The following is a 23,802-nucleotide window of genomic DNA, read 5'->3' as shown; positions in this document are numbered from 1 at the left end:
TGATTTTTAAAAAGAGGTCGACCGTCGTATCGTAAACATAGCAGTATCTGTGGATGAATGAACGTGAATGAGCGTTTGCCCGGACTTCCCAAGAAGCAATTGGTTCTCGTTGGACGTTGGGGGTCCAAAATTATTAGCAATTGGAACGTTGATGATCGATTGCGCAACCGCGCATTATTACTCAGGACAGACCCTGCGGCAATAATATCACGATTGAACCCGAACGAGCATCTGTCGGAGCGTTTAATCCGTGAATTCATTAATGGCGCCAGTTTATCACGGACGCGTTGATGATACGCAGCCCACGAAGAATCGATAAACGTTATTCTATCGCACGTTACATAGTGGAAAGTATACACATACATACTATGTTTTTGCGTTCAGCGTGAGAGTAATCGTGATAAAATCGTGTAAGGTAAAATAATGATAGCTTTGAGGAGAATAAATTGTCCCTGGGTATAAGGATATTTTTTCTTATAACATGTTAACCAGAACTGTCGTTCGTACAATTCTTCATAAGAATGTTTTAGGAAAGAAATGAAACGTTCTCTGCTTAACATTTTTCTCTGGCTAAGAATAAAACAATTAAATTCTAAATAAATAACTGAATTCTAAAAAAATACTGAGGGAGAGCAATAAAGTAGGAAAAACGTAAGTCAAACATGAAATTATTATTACTTTATGCACGATCTGTTCTGTAATGATTTCTGAAGCATCGATTAAACCTGAAGGAATTAATTACTATCTGTTTGAATCTCTTTCATGTCCCGTGCTGTACATTTTAATAATTGCGAACTTAACGGCTACGTCTCTCTGCGATCTCGATTTACGATCAAAGGGAATTTATTGCAGTAATCGTGACTCTGTCGATTTTTCGCGAAAAAAACTTGCTAAACCGGTAGGATTCACGTGACAACTTATAGACACCGAAGGATTTTCTTGTCTTTGAATAATTGAATCAATGACCGACAAAATTAGGACTAAAATTAGACCAAATATACAAAACCGAGTATATATAAAATACTATATAATAATAAATAGAAAGTTCAATACTATTAATATTTTAAGGAACGTAAATGGCACGGATTTATCAGCAATTAATAATGTTTTTCAGCTCATTGTCTCTTCCACTTCGTTGTTGGGGAAGAAATGATGAAGCAGGGCCTTTAAAGTGATCAATTGCCTTGCGCTTGTTTCGCTTCTTTCTTTCTTGCTTTTTATTCAACGAGGAATTTCGAAGAATTTTCCTGTATTAAGATGCCGATCATCGGGACGACTTAATCAAGCCTAGACGTTAATTACTTTGTATTCTTAGTACAATTAACATTCGCGATCCGCGTGTTTCGTTTTTTCACTTCCACATTTTCATAATATATACGAGTGAATCATTCGTCTCGTGCACTTATACTTACACCGTTAAATTAATAACGACAAAAAGCAACTATTGATGGAAATAGTCCCTCGTTAAGCCACTTCGTCTTACAGCAGAAACATGTATAAAAATCTAACACACTTTTATATTATTTATAATTAATTAGTTTATAATGAACAATCTGCGGATTTTTATGGGAAATAAAGCACTTGTGTTGTCAATTTAAAAAATGAAATCTAAATTAAAATTTCTTTTACCCTTCAAAAATAGTGACGTATAATTATACTTCTCGTGTTCTTCACATTTTTTAATATTATGCTTCGTGCTTCTCTGCACATCTGATTTTTTAATATTATGCTTTATATTTTCTGCGCAATTCTTCTATAAAAACATGAAATCATCTAATGATGAGTAGACCAGATTTGTATGCAAAATATTTACAGTGCCTGTTCTAAAAATAACAAGCTTTTATATTGCAATATGCACTCTACTCTTAATATTTCCTATACTTTTGTACATTATATGCAGTGTTTATATTCTTCGCACATTCAGTTTTCTTATAAATCCATACTTATAAAACCCACAGTCTAATGATGAGTGAGCAGTAAAATGCATAAGGCAGTGGATTTAACAAAATCTTTCTTTAACAAAGTATCGTTTATATTTAATCAATTATATCAAATTTCATATAATCAAATTTAGTCAACGCATTACCTATAATAATTAACAACAGAAATTTGGAAAGTAACTAACAAGGACTCTGAGACAAGTGAATTCGATACTTCAGTAAACAGTAACAAAGCGTAAAGCTCGTTAACAGTTTCAGAAGCTGCCCAAAGAGTATCATGTTCCATGCATTCGCCAGAGATCTCAATTCCATTTAGTCCCAGAGGTGTTGCGCTTCGGTTACTCGAAATCGAAAAGGTTCGAAAGTCAACTCATCGTGGCACGAAAAGCTACGGAACGGAAATATCCCTTTGCCAAGCGAAACGTGTGACGTGACTCGTGTAAATTCTGTCTCATGGCATGGTATGGTAAAAAATTCACCGTTCCTCGGAACCAATTCCACCTGGGGCGGCGAGATACATAAATCCTGTTCGTAACTTCCAACTTCCTGCCTGCTAGGACGAGTTCCCGGAGGATCGATTCGTGAAATTTCCGCGAGAATTATTTTCTAAAACGCTTTCTGAGAATATACAATAAATTGATGCTTCATATAAATAAACGTAACATTTTAAATCCTTTATTATTCGGTTAATTCTAATTATTCTTTATTATTTAAGTTCGATGGACGATGAAATGGCAAAACAGTCGCAAAGATCTCTGTTTCGTTGAAAGAAAGTAAAATCTGAACGGATTATAACGAGCGCGACGCACATTCTGGCACCTGAATGAATTATTCAGACGGAGCGTGTGCGGCACGTCGCCGAGAAATGCTATAACTCAGTTGATCTTGACCTAAGCCGCATATCAATTCCGATATTTGCATATTCTTTCAAAAGCGGCCCGCGCAATACCGCCTCGTAATCGCACGAGCTACCAACGAACAATACACTCTATTACTCCAAAACAGCGTTACCTCACTTCGATCATTCTTTCTTTCTTTGCTTTCCTAACTTCTCAAAGACAAGCAAACACATTTGCGATTAGATTATAAAGTATTAAATAAAATGTTAAATTTCAAACGTAATTATTTTATGAATGACATGTTGATAACGATCCAATAGAGGATATTTATATCCTCCAATTAGAACATTTAACACCATTTCCAGCAAGTGTTGTCTTTTGACAATTCCGCTTACAATTATTATCATTAGTTTAATCGTTTTTCCTCGATTTAATTAATTAATTTAACAACCAGTATAGGAAAAGTCAAAAGTTTAATTGAGGACACAATATTAAACTAATAATAGTGTTAAAACTGAATAGTTTATTATTAACGTTTCTTTCAACTACAACCAGCAAAACAGAAATTAATGTTCTTCCTCTTTTCCAACAACGAGGTTAATTAACTTTACAAAAGATTCGAAGAACGGCAAACTTGCGAATCTGATTGTTTCTCATTCCATGAATCTCATTCGGATCTGAGCTTAATCCAGGAAACGTTTTATTTTGCATAAAAGTACTTCTCCACTTAAGGATCTTTAATGTGTAAATACGCTCCAACAGACTATCGTTCCTCGTTTTTTTTCCAACGAAGACATTAATTAACTTCATGAAAGATTCAAAGCCCTTCACATGTCGAAGGAAAGCAAGCTTGCAAATCTGGCTATTTTTCATTCCACGAATCTCATTGAGAGATCTGAGCCTAATCCGGGAGCTTTCTCAAGGATGATTCGATTGGATCTTCCCTTCAGTATTCGCCGTGAGCGTAAAATGTTTCAATAAAATGAAAATAATTCCGGGGCTTCTTCGCTTGTTGATATTCCGACTTTTTTATGAATATAGGGAAATAAGTTCGCGCGTTTATGAAAACAATCCCCTGGAGAGTTGAGATAAGCGGGGAAATAAAGTGTCGACGGTGTTACGTTGACGCTGAAGCAGGAAGTGGTTCTTCAAACAGTTTGATCAAACAGTCGCGACGCTTGTAGTTTTTATATGTATAGAATTTTGCCTGATACGTATTACAACTTTACTATTCGATACGACAGTTTTTATAGTCTCCTAAGAGAAGTCAGGCGAAATTGATAGCTAATATCAATCCCTACTAAATGAATCCGTGAGCAATACGATAATATAAAATCAATCGGAGTCATTGCGGCGCGATTCCTTCCTGGAATTTTTCGTCGACGATTCTCCGCACGAGACCGTCATTAATATTGTCCCGTCGACGTAGCTTTGACGCAATGTTTGGAAAAAATACTTGCTCGACCTCCCGATTATTCCACCGTTATACCTGGGCTGGTGAAGATTTATGGTTTTAAATTTAGCCTGACCAATCATTCTCTAGGCTACCGGTTTCGTTTCTCTCTTCCTGTTCCGTCAACAATTGATCGACCACCATATTTTGCTACCTCGCCTTGGAAAATAAATTTAACTGTGACACAAACCTGGACACAAATTGTCTCCTAGCATATATTTTTATACATTCAATTGTAGACAGTTAATCGTTTTCACAGGCCATTTATCAAAATCATTTTAAATGACAGGTTTTTACTGGAAATCTTATACCATAGATCACCCTGGATTTTCCCTTGAAAGGTGTATAAACTGTTCAAATATCTGATCCTTAACGAGAAAACCAGTCTTATATGAAACTTTCAGATAGTAGTAAAACGATTCATATCTCTTTTATTTGTAATAAATATTGTTCATTTTATTTTGTAAAAAGTAATATCGTAAATCATAATTTTAGAACATATATTAATATCTCTGTAGTAGTATATCATGTGAAAAATGGCAATGAAATATATCCTGGCAAGATAAGTGAATTTATACTCTGCTGTTACAGTCGCAGTGGTGATAGCATTCTTTATCTGCTGGGCCCCGTTTCACGTGCAACGACTGATCGCTATTTACGGGACTAATACCGAGGACCACCTGACGTCGAACAGCAAGTGGATCGAGTTCATTTATCTCCTGATGACCTACATATCCGGCATCCTCTATTATATCTCTACAACGATCAACCCAATTCTATACAACATCATGTCGAACAAATTTCGCGTCGCGTTCATGGTGAGTAACAATAACATTTTACCCTCCCTTGGCTACAACAGCGTCACGCAATTAGAAGTTATGCGAGCACGCGCTGAGTTAAATACTAAATACACGCTCAATTGGTGTCTGGTTAATCTTGAGGCAAATTGATATTTAGTTTATCAATTATGTTATTTGATAAGAAAACTATTGTGCTTTATTTTTGTAATTCTTTTCAAGGGATTAGATGCGTTCGAAGTCGTGAAAGAAGTTCTATTTTTTCAAAAAAATATTTTTTATTATTAGACTGCGGACTTTACGCATTTTCAATGACAATTATTCACATCTCACGATTTCAACATATATGTATAATCCTTAAACACTCCCTATTTCATGTATTTATATTAATATTACACTCAGGAGATTATTAAGAACGTATCAATCGCCTGTAACCCCTACTGGAAGCTAATCATCATTCAGACTTCTCGTCGCGATAATTCCCCACACTTCAACAAGCCAGCCACTTTCCTTAATCAATCGCCTCGCACGAGTCAATTAGCACAACCTCGCTTACCCCTACACCTGACAACTAGCCCACTTGTGCAAGTTTCGTCTAATCGAACCCGGTCGCCCTATCGAGAACCCACCCACGCTTCGGAACAACCCTGAGGTCATCCGTAACTTCTCCTTAACCTACGTCACTTCCAGAAACGTGGCGTCTCAAGCCCGAATGTGGGCGTTATTTCGTTTTTATAGGAAACATTGTCACGAAGCTGGAGGATACCGGGGCTGGTGATTCGCAACGAGCAACGATCTTATTCAAGCTTGTCGCGATCGCAGCAGCGGGCGATCGGCTGCTCGAGAACGGCCGGCACCATGGGCACCCGGATCGCTCCTGAAAGCACCGACTATTCCGGCAATTCGGTTCGCGAGGACAGCCCGAAACAGGTGACTTCGTTGGAACAACGATGTATGGATGGGGATGAACTCGAGGAGATGAACACAACGCGAAATACTCTCCATAATGGAAACACAGAGAATCATGAGAGGAAAAACGGGGGCAACGATAATGGATGTTTGAAGAATTCGAGTAGACCAACTAAATATGCAACTGCTAAAACTTCAAACGTCGACTCCGACTCCAGGAAGAAGTGGTGGCGGCTGCTTAAGTGGTTCCCCGGTTTGAAATCGCTGAAGCTTGCAGGAAGGAGCACGTACGCTGCGCCGGGAAATCGTACCGCTAAGAAGCCGGAAGTTAGGAAGGAGGAAATCTCAATGACTATGTGGAACGAGAACAGCGAACAGTGGCCTGTCTGAGATGCCGGGCTTTCGAGTGTGGGACATCGTTTTAATGGGGGTCCTACAAGGACTCTAGTTTCCTGCAAATTTTTCATCGTACACATGAACTGTTTCGAAATGTGAAGACTGATTCTTACTACTTAGACTTCTCATCGAAAACCTAATCGTTCTCGTACTGTGTCCATCGGTATACCTAGATATGCTTTTCGAGTGTTGCTTAGGACCGCGGCAAATCGTAAGTTCAAGACTTGAAATGGTACCACGTTCAGGACAATATAAAGTAGACTTTAGTAGACTATAGATTTTATGCAAAATAGAATATTTATAGTATCAGTGTAAAATATTTATTTTATTATGTACACAGATATACTTAATATTGTCCCCGATTGTAAATGTTTGACCACATATGAAACAATACATCAAAATGATTCTCTTGAAGAAGGTTTAGATATTCAAGTCCTGAGCAAACAATTTCAAGTCCTCAATTATGAGTGGCAGATGTCGATTTCGTTATAAGAATAAAGAATCGAATTAATATATAATTAACGATGATAAAAATTATCACTTATGATTCTTTTGACACTAAAAAGTGTCTAGTCTTCCACATTTGAAAATTAGCCACTGTCTTATCAATTTCTTATACATATCTTTGGCGCGCGCGACTTATCCTGGAAAGTAATATAATGCATTTGGTTTTATCGTTCATTAATATGCGTTTAGTGATTTCTATTAAGATTGAAAGCAATGTATAGACAATGTACTTATTATAATACGTTTCGTTGTGTATATATTAAAAAGGAATAATATTCTGTACAAAGTGTCTGGTGGATATGGGAAGTATAAATAAACGTGGGCATAAATAAATTGCGAAAAAAATTTTCAAGTTAACACGCTGTAGATAATAAATGAAATTTGTTAAACTGTAGCGCAAAATAAATCATTATGCGTATCCGTAAAGAACATTGTACGTGCTTGTATGTGACTGACGTAGAAAAAAATTGTAAATAAGATGAATGACAATTGGAAATAGTCATCGTCGCTACGTTAGAATAACGCGGATCGTTTAACGAAAACGCGTCTGTTCCTTCGGGATGTGATATGTATTTATTTATTGTGTAATCGTCGTACGTTATTGATTTGAAAATAGATGAGCGCTCGGCCCTGTCACTCCTGTGTCCCGTTTGTGTCGTTTGTAAGTCAATGTATTTACAGTAATAATATTTTTGATAATTACAAACAATTGTGACTTGTCCTACCTACAATTTTCTTCCTACTCTTATATGTGTATGGTTTGGCAGATGAAAATACTATTAGAATTCTAAAAATCAAGCCAAATAAAAAACATATCTCGATAAATGGAAATTGTTACACAATATACAAGGTGAGTTAGTAAGAAACATAATTTTAAATTACTTAATTGATTTAATTTAACCCTTTGACTACAGCACTATGTTCGCATATCAATTGCTGCAACTAACTCCAGTTGCAATAATTCCAGAATCTGAAGGCGTACATTAACGAAATTCGCCCGTCGAATCTGTNGAATAACGTTTATTATTTTTATAATTTACACCGTTCTTGTATTTTCACATTCCCTTTACATTCAATTTCAAAATAAAATTGCATCGGTAACTATTTATCCAGACGTAGGTTAAAATTGTTTTTATTTTGACGTGTGAAACGAGTCGAGAGAGAGCAATAGTGTGTAACGATAATTGAAAGCAACAATTGAATACAACCACAAATAATAACAATTTTAAAAAAAAGAACAGTTGAAGCGTTTTGTTACTTTGTATTAAAACATGCCTCCGAAATCTAAACCGGTATTCACGTGTTCCATTACGAATTCGATCAATAACCACATGTTCTAACCTATAATAATATTAAATTCGTAATAAATAACAATTTCAGAGCGGGAAGAAATTAGGAACGAAGAGAAATAATGCAGAACCTCCGAAATTAACGAATTCCGGAAACAGTAATGTGGAAACCGCAAGTGGTTTGAGCCAGGAGGCCGAAGATCAATTTGAATTAGAGTTATGTTGGTGTATTCAGCATTTGGAGCTGTGTTTAGCCAATAGGCGGCATTCCGAGAGACAGATGCAGGATCTAAACAAAAGTATAATAACACTGAAAAGCAATACGGTGCCTCTGATCAAGAAAAGACAGATAATGCGGAATACGTTAGGAGATTATAGGGAAAAGATGGCTCAAGATGAACAGAAACATGGGAGAACCGCGTCGTCTATCAAATTTATATCTCCATCTAGTAAAAATAAAAAAGGCACATTTTTAAAAAGGGCTGCTTCGATGTCCGTAAAAGAATCCGTCAACTCTAATGATGAAAATATTGAAACTGCGTTCAAATTCAACTTTCAAGTTACGGAATAAACTTCTATATAAAAAAAATGTGATTCCTTTTTCATTCAACCTATCCTCTGTTTTTTATATGTATTTTTTAAATTATGATTCAAGTAAAGAAAGCATTTTTTCGATTCATATTGTTAATCAAATTTGGCATATAGCACGTAATATTTGCCATGTCCTAGGGTCCTGTGGCGCAACGGATAACGCGTCTGACTACGGATCAGAAGATTCCAGGTTCGAATCCTGGCAGGATCGTTGAATTTAATTTTTTCATATTTTTTATCAATTGATCATATAATGTACAATTATAAGTTATAAACATAAATCCATCACGTGCTTCGAAGATAGAAACATAAAATAAAGAGACTACAAAATAATATAATAAATGATCGAATTTTTGTTCAAGTAACAGTTTCTACTTTCTGGCTTATAGTTACGTATAAATTAATAGTAAAAGCACCTAGAAAATCTTAAGAGTTCGAGGAAGAGGGTACACGCAGCGAGTAAAAAGTCCATTATGTAAATAAATATTATGTTATGATATATTTAACAACCAGTAGTAACAAAGGTATCTCATCTCTCTTACGTACTTATAGCAACAAAACAGCACTCTTTTATCGTATGGTACAAGCTTGAATTCATTTATAACTATGTATATATAATATATGCACGTAGGATGCCTGAAAAAGTCTGTCGCGCAATTTTTCTTTCCTTTATTATAAAGTACCAATCGAAATCATTACGAACACACGCTGTCCGATTTTTCATGATATAAGGAACAAAAAATAGAGACGCGCACTTCACCAAGTGTGTGCACCTTCAATAGAACTAACATAAATATAATTAATTTATTAATTCGATCAATTGATATGACGAATTCGAAGAATCACAAGAAAAAAAATGCACTAGACTCTTACGACGTCCTAGATAATGTACATTATTAAAAGTAATTCACAAATTTCCAACTTATCGAAGACTCAATAGTGACTCGTATGATTCCCTAAATAGAAATATCCTCTTATTAAAGAAATATGTTCTTCTAGTATAGTCTTATATTAGGAAGAACTAACATAAATATAATTAATTTATTAATTCGATCAATTGATATGACGAATTCGAAGAATCACAAGAAAAAAAATGCACTAGACTCTTACGACGTCCTAGATAATGTACATTATTAAAAGTAATTCACAAATTTCCAACTTATCGAAGACTCAATAGTGACTCGTATGATTCCCTAAATAGAAATATCCTCTTATTAAAGAAATATGTTCTTCTAGTATAGTCTTATATTAAATATATATAATTTTTATATATATATCTGTTCTTCTCTCTTTCGTTTAAATGTATTACTCCTCCCATGATCTTCGTCTTGTTCTTTATTAAACTGTTACGCCCCCACGAAATTACACATGAATCGGTAAATTATACGCTTCGTTTATTTTTTCCTATCATTGTTTTATGTGTGTGTGTTGTTTATTTGGTCTTTGCAGAGCGATGTTGCTTCGGTCGTCTTTGGTAGAAGCACGCGTTTCACACCTCGATGAAACGCATTTGTCCTAATCGATTTCTTTTTTTCTAAAAGAGATTTTGTCCTCGGTCGCTTCTCTCTGTTCCCTGAGTCGGTACAAACATTTCAGTCTTCACCATATCTTCCCCATTTTTCTTCTTCCTTTTGTTACAAATGTCGCCGCCTTACTTATTTTTTCCATCATCTTAAATGCTACTTGTGACTCACAGATTCGTTCGCGAAACTAATCGAGAACTCTTCTAAATTAAAATAACGAATGGAAGATTTTTATTAATCAGTTTCAATATGGAAGATACAAAAGATCAACTTGGAAGAACTCGCAAACTAAAGTAACTCAAACTGATATTAAAACATATCCGTGAGTCACCAATCGTTTAACAGATACACTAAAAACTAATTCTGAAAACATAATTTCCTACCGTTCAACTCCTTGCTGTAATAAATTAAACGAAGCAATAAATCGATATTCCTTAAAGCCGTATCAATCATTCGTTGACTTTAAGTTTGCCTAAGAATTTGGATTCGTTTTTAAATAAGCGAAGAGTTAAATAGCGTAAAACCGCAGTAAAATTTTTAAGAAAATAAATCTCAATGCTGTCTTTCAACATTTTCAAATCACTTCCTAGGTCTCTTTAACAAACAGCAACATTCCCCGTATCACGCTTTCGTCAACAACGTTTCGATGAATCGTTCGTTAATAAATCGTTTCGTCCCATTCCTGGTAAGAAACGGCCGAAAGTATAACATGAATGCGTGTAATCGCATGATAAACACGTACGATATATTATGATTTATAATACTCGATGCCCTCGATCGACCCTACCTTCTAACACCCTAAATAGAATGTACACGCGTATATGATTTCTGTGTCCACCGTGTGTATAAGTGTATATATATAATTTTTTTCTTCTTACAATATATAATATTTATTTTCCTTATAAAGATTCAGGACTAAAAATCAATGTATAAGAATAGCATGTTATCCGATATTAACGTATATGCTCGTCTGAACAGAAGCGTACTTCGATTACAGTCCGTGTATACTTTTCTTTGTAATATGCACGTATATTATATTTATATAACCGCGTATGTTGCAATACGTTTACTCTTCTCTGTTTTAATGCACGAGTACACGCGCCCCTTTCCATTCTCTTCTTCCGGTTACTTTAAATAATAAACATCTTCTCCCTTAGTCGCAAAAACGAAACGCGTGCAATACGGAAATTGTTTTTACGACTAAGAGAAGATACTTATTCTCACACTCTCTCACACACACACACATACGTAACATGCACTCCTTTACAAATCGTCGTTCTTTCTGAGGCACATTTTCTATGCGTGATTTCCACGAATCGAGTTCTTACGGGTTGAAAATCATAGTAGCACGAAATAATTAAAGAATACTAGAGGGAACGTATGTTTCGAAGTTCTCGCTTGCTACGATTCTCAGCCCGCCGTTTGTTTACGAAGGCGTCATTCTTCTCTAGGTTTACCTTATTCTCCTTCATTCAAAGATAAATCATACAGCAGAGGGTGTTGAAGAAGTTCAAGACTCAACGAAACGATCAACTAATTAGACGACTTCTCTCGTATTTCATTTTACACGGTTGATCACAGACAACGCGAGGAAAGAGGACCCAGTCAACGGAACCGACTCCCGTGTATCGTTTCGTTGACCTCTCGTCGCGTTTCGATTTCTTATTCTGTACAAATCGACGACTCGACGTTCTCCAACATCGAGAACGTTCCACGAGTTAATTCTGGGATTTATTAATATGTACATCACTTAGTATCCACATAAAGGAGCTGACCAGGTATAGCATAGTACAGTATTTAAAAAAATAGCTTATATCGATGGAACAGAAAATTATTTACTATGAAATAAATGAAATCTTATTTGAAGGTCTCGCGATCAGGCAAACTGCGGTGAACGATGGGAATGATGAACGCTTGTTCAGAATTGTGTATTAAGATAAAGGAGGAACACGTATCCGTTATTTTCTACTTCAAGTACCATTTCCCAGAGCTCCCTTCGGTGATACGTAATCCTAAACATGGCATAAAATTAAAGGTACCTACGACAATATAATTTAAGATTGCGATAAGGAACCGTATTGTTTAGGGACGCCATTTTAAATCCTGTACAGATTCATCGGAGAGTCAACTAAGCCAACATCACTTCAATGTTCATCACTTCCAACATAATTTCCACGTTATAAAACTAAACGGAAAAAAAAATTAACGAATTGGAAAAGAATATTAAATATCGCATACAAACTAATTAACTTACGGGCAACCAAGAAATCTAATTAACGGTATCTAAAATCAATGTTATGCAATGTTACAGGAGTTCGTTAAAGTTTCGACCATATTTTTTTTTTCTTACGCGAGTTCTATTCATTAATAAGCGTTTAGAAACATTGGTTTGACAACGTGGCCTATTAATGAATAGAACTCACGTAATAAAAAGAAAATATGTTCGAATCTTTAACGAACTCCTGTAACATTTCATAACATTGGTTTTAGATACCATTAATTAGATTTTGTGGGCCCCGAGCGATGTCCCGGAAATAGGAATGACGCAATGTGTCGCCCGAAACGATTCGAGCTTCGAAGGCAGCCGACATTTAAGAACATCACCTGAAATGCACACATCGTACATAGGAGACGCGAGGCGACGGTTTCGTCTAATCGACGACGATGCTGGCGAGCCTCTTGGGCCGTTTGCCTGCCTTCTGTTTACGGTGAATCTCCTGGCAGTCAACGTGGCTCGTCTCGCAGGAGTGCGTCACCGGTGACTCGTCCCCGTTCACAGTTTCTTCCTCCAGTTTCCTCTTTCTGGATCTGGTCACCGGACCGACTCTACTTTTGTAAATCTCGTCGGTTTCCACGTGCCTCTCGTGCCTCTCGTGCCTCTTCTTAGCTTCCTCGTCCTCCTCCCGCTTGTGCCTATCCTTGTTCGCGGATTCTTCCTGTAACATGATCCTCGGCGAATTCGAATCCGAAGAGGAGGACAAGGAACTGAGGTACTCATTGACTTTGTCTTCGCCGAAATCGAAGACGCTCGGCTGCGCGGGTGAAGCGGAAGTAGCCGGGTTGGTAGTAGTGCTCGGTGGCCGGAGGAGTTGCACGGAAGGGCTGGAAGATGTAGTGGAAGCGGAAGACGACACAGAACTGGAAGTGGACCGCTTATGAAGCTTCCGACGCTGCGCGAGACGAGCACCGTCGACTTCGCGCAACCGGAAGCCTTCCGACTTCTCCACCGAGGCACTGCAATTATCTATCGCGATTACCTCGGGCGAGGTTCCGTCATCGATCGAGTTCGATTCGTGCAGCCACGGATGTTTTGCCAAACCGGTGGCTGTCAGTCTTTTGTTAGGATCCACGGTCAGCAGCCCTTTGGCTACTTGTTTGGCGAGACTAGACACGTGACTCCAAGATTCGCTGTCGAAATCGATTTCACCGGCCCTGATTCTTGTGGCCAAGTCCGGAGAGCCTGTTATAAACGGCTGTTTCCTGGACAACATGGAATACAAGATCGCGCCCAGGCTCCAGAGATCACAGCTTTGATCGTAGCCTTGGCAAGCGACTACCTCCGGCGCCGCGTATTGCAACGTGAAACACGGAGTGTGGAGAGGCTCGCAGCCACGTTTTATTCTGGCGAAACCGAAGTCCACGATGATCGCAGGCGCATCCTCGCCTTCGTGAGCGAACACTATGTTCTCCGGCTTCAAATCCCGATGGACTACGCCTCTTGAGTGCATAAATCGAACAGCGGAAGCGAGTTGTCGCATTATTCTGCTGGCTTGTTGCTCGGTGAACGGCCTCGGCCGCCTCAGGAGTTCTCCGCCGGACAATAATTCCATCACTATATATGTGTGCGCCCTGTCATGGTGCACTTCTACCAGTTTGACGATGTTCTGGTGTCCTTGGCAGGCCCTCAACAAGCCCACTTCCCTCCCGCAGTCGACCCTTCGACTGACGATCTTCACAGCATACTCCTGCAACGTCTTCTTATGCCTGCACTTGCGACATACTGAGAAGCTACCGTCGCCCAAAGCTTCCTCTCGCGAATCTAGCTCGTAAGTCTGGAAGAACGTCGACTCTTCGAATCTGGCGGCTAACACGTCCGCCGCTGATGGTCTCTGGCCCTCCGTGCTGGCCTTTGTAGCTTCCTTGACGATATCCTTACTGACTACGTTATTCCCGAATAATATAGACGGTGCCACGTAAGAATAGCCTCTGAAGATCTTGTCATAATTAGGTGGAACCACCGCGGGACTGTCGGCCGCAATAGACATTTGGGTAAACTCGTCGGAGAAGTTACTGGTGTCCAATTCGTGGGTGATACGAGGAACGAAAGGCGGAGTGATCTCGCGTTTTTCCAGTAGGTCCCACGTGAATGGAGGTGGAGCTGTCTGGAAGAATGGATGCTCCTTCAGTTCCTTCGCGTCGGTCGGACCACCGCCAAGCCTTTGCCGAGGGTCTTTCACCAGAAGCCGAAGGATGAAATCGCGAACGGTCGGGCTCAGGTGACTCGGGACCGGTGGGTCGGTCTTCAGGATCCGGCGAGATATGTCTTGCTGCGTGTTTCTCTCGCCATCGACCGTAAAAGGAGAAGCGCCGGTTAAGAGTTCGTACGTGAGCACGCCCACGCTCCACCAGTCCACCGCCTGGAAACATCATCATCCGGACGTTAGTGTATATTCTAGACACTTTTCCAATGTAGCAAATATCACCGTTTTTCATCAGGAAAAAAGTAAGATTCATGTCGTTCCCTATTAAAATTTCGAAGTAAAATCTAATAAACTAGTAATTTATGTATAAAAAATAAATCCTCTTTGTTTGTATCAAATGTCATCTTATACTCTTTTGACAAGAGGAAAATACGAAAACGCTAATTAATAGAAGTCTGAGAATTACTCGTAAATAATTGAAGGAAAGTTTTATTTTTATTGAGATCTTAAGCTAAGCTATCTTTCCGAAAGCGAGCCCACGGAAAAGAAGGGTGAACGGAATCGATAAAAATGTATCCGACAAATGGGGAACACGAGCGCGATAACGAAGTTCCAGGAACGAAGGGAACAAATCGTGACGTAAATTCATCCTGACTCACAATATCGTGTCCCGCGGAGCCCCCTCGTACCACTTCCGGTGCCATGTACTCGATAGTTCCGCAAAAGGAGTAAGCACGGGCGTTGCTGTCCCTTTCGTGCGGCAGGAACTCTTTGCTCAGTCCGAAATCTGTTAACACGATATGTCCCTCTCTGTCCAACAGTATGTTCTCTAGTTTAATGTCCCTGTAAATTATACCCAGCTGCAACAGAAAAGGCAACATTGTGCGTTTCAGTCGATCATTCTGTCAGATAACAAGAGAATATTTTAATATTTTATCGTCTACCCAGTAATGTTCACTGATTAAGTGTTGAATCATGAGACTGATACTACTATTCCTTGTTCAAGTTTTGTTATCTAGGAGTTTGGAATGAAGATTAAACTAGGCTCCAGTGCTCGTCAGTAAATTTTAATTAGAGGCGTGCGAGTTACCCGGAAATATCCGGAGCCCGACGATCGGAACGGGACGGGTTCTCGAAAATTTCAGGAATCCAGAAACTGTTCGAAATTGTTAAAAATTGCAAGGATTTGATTATCGTTGTGAGACTGAACAAAATCAATCAATTGGTGTCAGATTTTCGATAGTTCAAGCGTTCTCAAAATTTACATCAAATTTATTCATTTATACTCATTTTTACTTATGTAATTTGTTAGTATAGAATTATAGGCGTTGGAAAATAAGATACGAAATAAGTTATAATTAGCCTTTTAAACGAAAATATAAAATAAAATATCATAATTATTACCTGCCGAATGTTTTCGATAATCCAGAACATTTTCGCGACTCTCGAGATAATTAAGAAATCCGACATTTTCGGGATTCCCAAAATTTTCAGACCTCTAATTTTAATCACATAGATATCTCAAACTTGTAATTAGGCTGCGGATTTGATGTATCTATAGCAAGATTGAATATGTAAAAAGACAAAAAATAATAGTGCACAAAAGTGCATAAAGTATGAACAATAAAATCGATAGCATGATACTTGAGGATTAAACGACATTTTTACTAAATATAGTTCCTTACATCGACACCCTACAAGTTTTATTTTGCATAAAAATCACTTGTCAAGCAAACATTAGAACATAATATTTATAAGGTACTCACTTTGTGTAGTTGCTCTAGCGCTAAAATAATTTCGCCGATATAAATTCGCACTTCGTCCTCGTTAAAGTGTTCTCGTTGATACAGATGGGTAAACAACTCGCCGCCGCTGACATAATCTGCAAAAACAACGCAAAATTGTTGGTTGTTTAACTTGGAACCAGACGATATAATCCGAAGCGTGCGTCTAAACATCTTATAATCTCCATTCTCGCGAATCACCAACGAAATTGATAAAGAGAAAAAGTAATTGCACTCTGGATTGATAAGCAGAGATTAAATTGACATTCTAAAAGAACACTCGTTCGCGTGTTGCGAAGAGGATAATGCGTATATTGTAATACTTTGTGCAGAGAAGTAATTAGAGGGAAACGAGATGAAGAAATGATTATACGTTTCCACGAGGCAAGACGATTGCACAATATTGCACGAACGTCTTAACGATGCTCTCGCGACTCTACCGTATTTTAGAAATCATTTCTTATTTTGATACACAGCTGAATCTGAAATTGAGTTTTTTGTATGTAAAACAAACTTGTGGCTTTTTTGTCTGTCGAATGTTAAAAGCTTTGCATTTATTTCTTATAAATCTAACAAATATTAACATTTTAACACCACTTTTTTGAATAAATATTTTTTCGCGAAGTTCAAGGTATAAATTTTGTACACGAATGGAAAAAATGATTTGAAGATAAATGATTCGTGTATGCTAGATTGAAATGAGTCTTATTGAAATAAGAAAATGGTTTTACCTAAAATCAAATGGAGCTTTGCATCTGTCTGAAAAGCGTAATGCAGCGTAATTAGAAAAGGACTGTCTCGAACAGCCTCCAGAACTTGTCTCTCCGTCTTGGTATGTTCCGTTGTTTTCTTCCTTTGGATGATCGAGGCTTTCTTCAGGACTTTCATGGCGTAGAGTTGGCCGATATCAGCGCCGGTTCTCTTTCGCACCAGGAACACCTTTCCGTAAGCTGCACAAAAGACATATTCCCATTATGGTCTGATCCCCAAACATTCAATGCCTGATCGAATTCTTCAATGATAAAAACGTTACAGTCACTCCCATTAATATTCATAACCATTTAAAAATGATTAACTTTTTTAATATTGGATCAAATAACTTAATTTTCTTTAAGACGTTAAAACGATTGTGGCTCAAAGTAATATCAACCAATCTTGATGGAACTTTGTACATACCTATAACTTACTTAAATCTACATAAGGAATGTTTTAAATCTTTATTGGACATCTTAATAAAAAAGTTAAAAGTCTTTCAACGAATAGCAATTCTTCATTACACATTGTACCGGGTAAGTCATACAGGATAAGAAGTATCATCTTTAAATTTTTTAATTACTTCGAATAAACTCTGACAAACATATTTTTTTATTATGTTAGAATTAATTTAATCGTCTCCATCAATGATGTTCTGATAAACTCATTAAATAACAAATTGTTGTAAACGTATTTCTGACTCACTCCGTATAGTAAAAGAATGTTAAGTTCTTTGATGCAATACTAAAATAGTTATTCAGTTTTGAAATGGATAGGAATATTAATAGGACTGTATGTCAGATATTACAAATTATATTATTTGTCCATTAACGAGTATGGTTGCACTTCTACTTTATTAAAAGAGTCTAACATATCCACTTTCATTGAAGAAAAATTCCTTGCAAGAGATTGGTAATTAATAAACCACAGATTTTATACATTTATGAGGAAATTGAATGAGCAAAGAAACATAAACACTGCCTGGAATGCATAACGATATACAGAATTGCAGACGGAAAATCCATACTGTAATGTTGAAATGAAAAGAAAAATGTCTATGTAAAACAGATTTTTTAAACGGACACTATAAATAATTTATTTTGCATAAAATTCCGCAGTCTAGTAATTAAAAATCAACCGGTTGCTGAATACCAAGGCAATCTCGAATGCGAAAAGCTGTACCGGCACAGACTTAATCGCGCTATCATAAAGAATTTCGTTCACGTACCTCCAGTTCCAAGGACCTTCAGCAGATCGAAGTGCGTCATGTCTACCCTCTGGCCTCCGCTGTCCGCCAGGTTTACTGTAACCAGAAATACGGTCTTTATTCGTCGACGCTTTAATGATAGGTGTCTCGTTTAAGCATATTACGACTATGAATTTCTTTCTATTATTATGGACATGATAGCGAAGATTGCGTGATGATGCTTGACAATGAGAACAATCGACGGAAGTTTGGGGGCTGTTCATATTATTTTATTAAGTAATGGCCCAGTTTCTGTTCACGTAACGATTTCTACTCACTGGCATCTTTTTCTATCGTTCTATATGTAATCATAAGCTAATGAGTAGAAATTTAGAAACGGGGACATTTAATTTGCCATTGAAAGACACGATCTTTTTATAGAGTTTGTGAATATGCATTAGGAAGGATTGGTATTATAAGAAAACGTGTTTATTATGGCAATAGCATTTTTCTGAGCGTTTTCTATTGCGTACGGAATACGGGTAACTACTTTCATCGCCGCTCGGTTATCGAAATACTACCAACTTGACTTTCTATTCGAATGGCTGTCAGTCAGACTTTCGATCGTCCGAACTTTCAATCGACGTTCTTACTTTCGAATAACTGGGTGACTATCCTGTCCAATTAGTAGATTTTTGTGCAACTGCATTCAAGAACGCCACGATTAACGACAATACTCGCGTGCGTTCAGATAGAATATTGAAATGTAACCATTAAGAGCTGATAAGAATTTCGTTTCTACTTCCACTCGCACGCTTATCAAGCCATTATGTAATTTTCTAAAATTTAGAAATATTCTAAAATTAAAGCTTAGAAAATTACATAATAATGATTATCTCAATGTTAATAGAATATTATTAGTATTACATATCAAAGTATAGAATAAAAAAGTGTTTACGTCTTTTAAACGAAATTACCATTTTCGATGTAAAGACTACGAAAAACATGAGTTTCATTCACTTCTTTCATTAACTTTCTGCTCTAATTCATTCACTCTTTCAATCGTGTAAATCGATTTGAACGCTGTTACGAAATCTATTACTTTTCACTTCCGAATTATCTGTTCTTCCCCTCTTCTTCGAGTCTCGTGAAATTATCTGAGGCCAAAGCTCCCATTTCCTAATCTCTTCGTCAAAATACATTTTATTTCGAAAAAATCTGGGCGACTCGCAAATTGAGTTCCATGCGATATCTAATTCTAATCGACAATTCTATTTTTAAACTCGGTTTTTCAACACTAGATCAAATTTCACAAACGCCTCTTAAAATTGGGTAATCTAAAAAAATGATTAAATAAAAATCCTAATGACTACAATCAAATCTGCTAAAAAGAAAATAGCATGTAAAGATCTTCATCCTAATTGTCCCAAATCTACGTTACTCTTGCTATCTCGATCGGTAGCTCTGAGAACGATTTGGAACAGCGTGTAAACGCGAGCCACGACTAATCTTAAATAAAATCGTCTCGAACAGGAAAGCGGCGGGCGAGCAAAGAGAAAACAGAGGTGGAGATTTGTCAGTACGTCTGCCGGTGGACAGATCGTGAAATATCGCGCGGCACTACGCTCGTTCAAGGTGTCGTGCGCAAAGGTAGATGCACCTGCGCTGCGTCGCAGCTAATATCAGCAGGTGTTCGCCCGAGTACGCGACCGTACGTAAATACTCGCCACTGGGATGCAGCTGTGTTCCTTTAAAACGGTCCGCAGAAAGGACGATCACACGCGAACTCCGGCCTCGCAGTGAGCGGTGGTTCGTCTCTGATTGAAATTTTCAGTTCGTAAAGCGTCCTTCAAAAACTTTCAAGTATTTCATATAAATTTTGTTTTGTTCCTCTCATAATACTGTGCCATTTATTGTCTGTTAATTTGTATGTCTGTCCCGTCTGATTTAAATTCTGAATTTGTAAAATGTTCTCCAGGGAGTTTCAAGTATTTTACATAAATTTTATTCAATTTCATTCACTGCCTATTTATTTGTATGTTTATCCCATGTATTTTAAATTTACATTATATTTATGTTCTTCAAAAACCATCGAGTATTTTATAAAAATTGTATTCCCTTTCTTCAATTAGTAGTCCAGTAACCCTCATTAATATTGTGACATACTTCAAAACAGAATAACTTTTTTAATATTGAATACATCAACATTTTCTTAGCTGTTTCAAGACTTATTTTCCTAGGTACTCTATAGAAAAAAATTATTATTAGCCAACAATTTTTCTGTACATTATCCGGGGATCTGTCTTCTGACATTTAAAAAAAATATAATTGTTCCAATATTAAAAATGTCATGCCCGGATATTAATGAGGACACGGTATATAAAAATCTCTTCTTGTAAAGTATAATGAGACAACAAAAAGAAATAATTGTCCCCTATTATTATTTCAAGACGGAATGCAATTTCTCGTTCTCTCATTTGTAACAATAATCTCTAGTGAGAAATGAGAATTGTCACTGGAACTTATACATTTATGAATCAGCCGAGCAGCTGGTCTCGGTTTCATCCAACAATCATCTTGATGCGCTTCTGGCGAAGACGTTCGTTCCGCGGAAAGCGCGAAAAGCGTCGGCGAGGGGCAAGTGGGTCGCCAAGACATTCGAATCCACGCGAGGAGACTGTGATCTATATAAAGCGAGACAGAGAGAGAGGGAGAGAGTGGGCAGAGGTGTGCATGTTGGCGGTCTCGAGCTTGCTCGTGGTCGCTTTTACTACCTTGACATGGATTCCCTCGGCTGGCAGTCAGGGCCGGGGACGCTCGGGAGGGACCCCCGCGTGTTCATTTCACGAGGAAACCCGATCGCTTCATTATCGCTAAGACGAAAATTCAAGTCGATTTTTGCAAATCGTCCGAAGACAAATTTTGTAAATTACAGAAGAAAATAGAAAGCTGTCTTACTGTTATTTGGATGAAATACGGAGATTCCGTTGTTTAAACAGCTTTGAGAATCACCTGTTGCGATATTACTGAATCGATATTACTACAGTTCTCGCATACGTATAGCATGTCAATAATTATTATTGCACAAATCCGATATCTAATTAAAAGTGCATATCAGATGCCAACAGGAAAATGTACATGCAAATGTATAAATGATATTTAAATCAACGGAAATTCTTATTAGATTTCATCGTTCTAGAAGGTATGATGGATGAATGAAAGATACCAATTATTCGTGCTCGAACCTAATATTATCTTTCTAACAAACCTCTAATCAAACTGTTGAAAAGTTGTAGAAAAAGCTTCGTAATAGGTCGCGCATACTTGACACGTGCGAGGCGCGAGAAATCGATTCGCCGAACGCTAATTCCTTTCGTTCCTACCAACATTTATTTTCAGATTTTCAATCCGCACCGTTTTAAAGTCGCCAATCGCGAACGTGTTAATCGTCCGGCAAAACGAGTTGCGCAAAGAGGCTCGGGTTTTCCACTATGGCTCGAATTCACAAGGTGAATCGATACGACAAATCCACAGGTTGCACAATTAACGAAATCCGTACTCACGCCTTGAGTTCTTGCGTTGGGATCGTTTCACGCGAATTCAATGGAAAAACAGCCGTGACTCTTAGACACGGTCTGTACGAATTGTGCGAAATACGAAATTTCTCCATGTTCACGTAACCGAGTGAACGAGGAGAAAAGAAGCCGACGGAAACGTTACGTGGACGGCGAGAACTGCACAAGTGAAAGCATCATATTCGTATCGGTGCGACGCTCGGCTCTCCAAATCCGCGATTTTCCAAGGTCCCTCAATTTTCATTTCCAGGTATCTTATTTATTTCTGACTCCCGACGCTTTTGAAGAGAAAGGGAATATTTCTCTTTAGAATAAAGACTTAAAATTGTAATGATAATGAATGAACAATGAAGTTTTGTTTGAATAGCATTTCAACATGCAGAGATCCTCATTAACATTCGAACACATTTCCAACCGGAATAATTATTTTAATATCGGATGAATCAACCAAATTTTATTTTATAATTTCAAGACTTTGATTCTTAGATAATGTGTGAAAAAATTCCTATTAGAATCACGAAGAAAGGAGTAAGGGACGCGCGTGTTAAATTCTTCATTTCAATAAAGAAAATCTAGAACATTATCTAATAAATTTGCAAGCAACAGCATTGATTCATCATCATAAATTGTAGATCTAAGTAAATTATGTGCATGTATAAAGTTTCATAAAAACCAGTCAATGTAGGTATAAACTAAAACAATTAAAAATCGGAAATCAAAAAGAAAAATCACAGTAATTAATCATTTTCAACCTGTATCTTTTATCTCACTTATTCCACCAATCATTCAAAGTAATCAAGAAACCTTAAGATGATCAAGACTGACGTTTATTAAAACATTGAAGTCATTCATGAATTCCCAGGTTCGAAGTGATTCAAATTTCCACAGTATTGAGGAACTTCGTTCCGATTCGGACGGGCATCACCACGTATAATTATGTGGAAGGATACTCAAATAACGGAGTTGAGTAGGAACAAGTGTTTACGGCGCCGACATGGCGCCCTTGGAATTGAAAGGGTTATTAACGAGGAGCACGGCTCAATCAATACGCGTAGACTCTGATACGAGACTTTACATACGAATAGAGATACATTGAAATACCCAATGGTGAATATGAAACAAAATACCTATTTACAACAACGGCGATTGAACGATAACAAAAACGATGTTTTTCCTTGGACCTGTGGCAACGAGCAAACAGGAAACATCACACGTTTCCCGTGGTTTTACAGGCTCATTAGAGGAACATACGCATTGATAACGTCTATGCGAATCGACGAGCCATGTCCATGGCAATTGATTTACCCGGTAACAGCTGTCAATGAATATTCAAAAGTCTAAACGCTATTCTCATAATACAAATTCCACGTGTATCGTTGTCTCAAGTACGATAGTTAGCCAATTAGACACTCGAAGTGGTTCAAACATTGAAAAACATTAAGCAACGCTCTATTACACCCACGTTACCGTTCGCATTGACATGCTTGTTCATTAAATAAAAATTGTAAAACGATACGCTGTGAGTTGCTTTCACAATAGTCCTGATTGAAAGTTTCAGTGAAAGCCGAAATCATTTACAGATCATTATCGTTCTGGCTGTAAGTTAAAACAGTGACACGCGTTTGAAATTTTGCAGATAAAGTCATTATCGTATTAAATCAGAATTGCAGGTGCATAATTAAATTTTTTAATTCAATGAAACACTTTTTGGTTTCATATTTGGGTTTCACTAATTAAGAATTAATGTTATTTAATTAGCTTAATTGAAAGGAATTCCTATTAACGATTGAATATTATTATATTAAATTTATGTATAAGTACATATACATTAAATTTGAC

General features: G+C 37.4%; 3 protein-coding genes and 1 non-coding gene across 8 annotated transcripts in view; 3 read left to right on the top strand and 1 right to left on the bottom strand.

Annotated features, from left to right (window-relative positions):
- The window catches only part of LOC108632925 (pyrokinin-1 receptor), a 19,961-nt gene extending 12,411 nt beyond the window's left edge, over positions 1–7,550 (top strand). For both annotated transcript variants that reach the window (XM_026810776.1, XM_026810777.1), the window contains exons 3-4: positions 4,824–5,050; positions 5,768–7,550. In XM_026810776.1, coding sequence (XP_026666577.1) covers positions 4,824–5,050; positions 5,768–6,328 — 788 coding nt within the window. In that variant the 3' untranslated portion in view covers positions 6,329–7,550. The remainder of the gene's footprint in view (positions 1–4,823; positions 5,051–5,767) is intronic.
- Positions 7,551–7,875: 325 nt separating this feature from the next.
- Positions 7,876–8,713, top strand: LOC108632832 (UPF0488 protein CG14286). Its single transcript, XM_018037660.2, has 2 exons — positions 7,876–8,133; positions 8,222–8,713. The coding sequence occupies exons 1-2, from the start codon at positions 8,113–8,115 to the stop codon at positions 8,699–8,701; spliced, it is 501 nt and encodes a 166-aa protein (XP_017893149.1). The 5' UTR covers positions 7,876–8,112; the 3' UTR covers positions 8,702–8,713.
- Positions 8,714–8,859: 146 nt separating this feature from the next.
- TRNAR-ACG (transfer RNA arginine (anticodon ACG)) lies at positions 8,860–8,932 on the top strand. The gene has a single exon. It is a non-coding gene; the product is annotated as a tRNA-Arg (tRNA).
- A 1,520-nt stretch (positions 8,933–10,452) lies between these two features.
- LOC108632901 (ribosomal protein S6 kinase alpha-5) overlaps positions 10,453–23,802 on the bottom strand; it is a 39,845-nt gene continuing 26,495 nt past the window's right edge. For all 4 annotated transcript variants that reach the window (XM_018037769.2, XM_026810767.1, XM_018037768.2 and 1 more), the window contains 5 exons: positions 18,431–18,505; positions 17,181–17,399; positions 16,432–16,547; positions 15,325–15,525; positions 10,453–14,881 (listed from right to left, as the gene is read on the bottom strand). In XM_018037769.2, coding sequence (XP_017893258.1) covers positions 12,896–14,881; positions 15,325–15,525; positions 16,432–16,547; positions 17,181–17,399; positions 18,431–18,505 — 2,597 coding nt within the window. In that variant the 3' untranslated portion in view covers positions 10,453–12,895. The remainder of the gene's footprint in view (positions 14,882–15,324; positions 15,526–16,431; positions 16,548–17,180; positions 17,400–18,430; positions 18,506–23,802) is intronic.

Source organism: Ceratina calcarata, unplaced genomic scaffold, assembly GCF_001652005.2.
Source record: "Ceratina calcarata isolate Rehan_Ccalc_2016 unplaced genomic scaffold, ASM165200v1 scaffold178.2, whole genome shotgun sequence".
Lineage (NCBI taxonomy): Eukaryota > Metazoa > Arthropoda > Insecta > Hymenoptera > Apidae > Ceratina > Ceratina calcarata.
The sequence above is the reverse complement of the archived record's forward strand: the minus strand, read 5'-3'. Positions and strand labels throughout refer to the sequence as shown.